Source organism: Helobdella robusta, assembly GCF_000326865.2.
Source record: "Helobdella robusta unplaced genomic scaffold HELROscaffold_49, whole genome shotgun sequence".
Classification (NCBI taxonomy): Eukaryota; Metazoa; Annelida; class Clitellata; order Rhynchobdellida; family Glossiphoniidae; genus Helobdella; species Helobdella robusta.
In genome coordinates, this window is record NW_008705246.1 from 303277 (window position 1) to 306326 (window position 3050).

The 3050-nt window shown below is 27.2% G+C and overlaps 1 protein-coding gene across 1 annotated transcript; it reads left to right on the forward strand.

The window, feature by feature from the left end:
• Positions 1-1930: 1930 nt before the first annotated feature.
• HELRODRAFT_178639 (hypothetical protein) lies at positions 1931-2808 on the forward strand (the record flags this gene model as incomplete). Its single annotated transcript, XM_009026737.1, has 3 exons — positions 1931-2065; positions 2326-2479; positions 2771-2808. 3 exons carry the CDS (start codon positions 1931-1933, stop codon positions 2806-2808), a joined length of 327 nt encoding a protein of 108 aa, XP_009024985.1.
• Between the last annotated feature and the right edge of the window lie 242 nt (positions 2809-3050).

Here is a 3050-nt window from a genome sequence, read left to right on the forward strand (position 1 = left end):
GAAATAATTTGTATAAAATATTTTGAAGTATTTTTTAATAATAAACTTGTAAACTTTTTGTAATGTTAAAATTGGAAAAAAAATGTAAATCTATATACTTTTGGAATAAAATTTCATTTCTGTCTACAATTGCAGTTCTTGTTGAGTTCAATCAATTATTTTTATGAATTTCAATTTTTCCAGGAATCTTGTTTTTAAAAATTTCAAATGAGTACTGGGAACGAGAGTTTTGCTTATTCGTGCGTCGGAAAACGGTTGAGAAATTATTGGGATCAATGATTTGATAATCTTCATTCTTTTGATCATAATTTGTTTCGAGTTGAAGGGAAATAAGTGTTGCATTAGCAGCTCTAGTTGTATGTAAATTAAAAATTGCCCGCTAGATACTTTTAGATAATTTTTTTTTCTCAATCGTTCCATGCTCGGGTCGAAATAGAGCCCTTAAACGATTTTTGATCAAATTATTATTGAATGAATGATTCTAAGAAAATCTTGCTTTGAGAAATATAAGATATTGTAATATAAAAACCATCAATATAAAAACGTTTTCGGTTATTATTCTTGTAAAGGTGGTTTGACATCAGGGGCAGACTAAGGTCTAGACACTTGCCTAGGGCCCGTAATTTTTGGGGCCCAAAAATTTGATTTTAATTTTTTTAATTTCTATAGATAAATTTTGATTGGTCCTTTTTTGTTGTTGCATGGAAATAACTACTTTTTTCAATACCTTTCAGCAATTGTACGTATTTTTTAAAGTTCTGCACATATATGGATTGCTTTAATAAAAATTTTGTAAGAGCAAACACTTGAACATTAAACCAATTAGTGAGACCAGGGACTGCTCGTTCTGATGCTGTTAAAGCATTAAAGAAAAATTATAAATAAATTTTACGTCGTTTACGCAGTTTTTCTTCAGACAAGGTCCGAATCCGCCTATTTATATAAAAAATACTTGACATGTTTAAATGTGTACTGTTACTATATGAGAAAAGATTTTAAAGAGAATGAATACTTCAAACAGGACTTCAACAAAAAGAAAATTCCTAAATATAACAGTTTTATTACATATGATCCATTGTTATATTTCAAACAAACTGTTAGATGATTTTGACAATTTAGAAAAAGAAGCGGAAAAAATTAAAAATATTGCACATCTTAACGAAAAACGGCTTAAAATAGGAAAACTTTTACATGATAAAATTCTAAAAAAGGAAATAAGATTCAGTGGCAAAGAACATTTTAAAGGGAATTATGCATGGATATATCCATGGAATTATGCTATTCTCTGATTTGCGTTAGTAAAAAAACTGTTAACAACAAATTGAAAAAAAAATGTTCACGCACTGTCATGAACAAGATTTTAAACCAGTATTTAAAATATGACAATATTTTAAACTATTTTTTGTAAATAAAACATATTTATTAAGAGAATTAATTCACATTATCATTTTAAACTTCAGTGCACTTTTAATAAGTTTCGTGCACCTTGGGAAATTTGTTCCCGGTAAAAATAAAAGGTGGGAAGTTGTAGGAAAGGCTGCTCCGTGGCTGTCTGAAGTAGTTCTGACCTTCCTTGCTTCATTCGTTCATTCATTCATTCATTCGTTCGTTTCGTTCAGTGTTCGTCCAGACAGCTTGTCCTATCAACGCCAAACTCAACTGGTAAAAAAATATAATTATAATATAATAATTAGATTATTTATTTTATAATAATGTATTAATTTATTTTCTATTTTAATATTTAATTTAAATTTTTAGTTTATAATTTAATTTACATTTTAATTTTAAATGACAGGTTAGCTCAGCTCAGTGGTATTATTAAGCTTCAGCAAGTTTGTTATTCGAAATTTCAGGGAACAATTACTATTACTGTGTGCTGAAAATTAAAGTTACCTCAGTCTCAGCATCTCTGTCTATCTATCTAGCTGACATGTCTAACATTGTTAAAACTCCAACAATATTTCTTTCGCGTGCTGATGAAGAGCTTATCGCACAACATTTTGAAATTGATTCCGCTTATGTTCAACTAGCTGAACACCTTGGCTTCCAAACAGTTGAAATTCAGGTAAGTAATTTAATTTTCATTAAGTTTCTTTACTATTATTTGTGTCAGTTCATTTTATTGGGGATAACAATATAAGAATAACATCAAAAACTAAATATAATCTACTTTTGCTGAATATTAAATTAATTAAGTTATAAGTATAATTAAATTTGGAATTTACATATTTTTTAGTTTTAAAGTGTTATTAAAAGTTACATGTCTAGTTATTTAAATTGAAAGATTAAAGATAAAAGTTATCAACTTTTAAATAAATGTTTTAGTGGCTCAAATCAAGGCAGCATGAGAGAGGCAGCTGCACGTTAGGACTGCTCGAAGACATAAGAAGGAAGGGCATCTGCCTTGAAAGGTTGATGGATGCGGTCGGAAAATGTGGAGTGGTGCCTGTTTTAGATTACCTTAATAAAAGATATCCTGGTTGGTAAAATAGAGTTCAATTTAAATGTTTGTTATGATGTCCTGCATTTTTAACATACTTCCTTGTTTTGTTTTTTAGGATATAGTTCAAAAGAATCTTTTTATTTTTCAGTTAACAAGAATTTTCTTAATATAATGTCAATAATTTAATTTCCTATTGCTTATAGCAAGATTTCACATCCATTAAAATCTACCTACATAAATTTTTCATATTGTTTAAAACTTTAAACTTTTCATATTGTTTTAAAACCATGGTATTATTTATATAATTTTAAAATTATTATTTGACAGAAATTAGAAACTCATATTTGAAGAGTTTGGCAGCTTAAAATTTCTGAGAAATTAATAGAAATTAAATGATTGGAAAATAGTATTTGGATTTATTCTTTTATATTTCAATTTATTTACAATGAAAATGCAAAACATTATTTTTGATTTATTTTATAACACTGTAATCTTTGTGATTTGTATTCCAATGTTTCATTTATTAAATTTTCTTTATATTTTCTTTTGTTAACATTTTTTGTTCGGTGATGTTCTTAAAACATTTTTTGTTATTCAGAGTAATTTA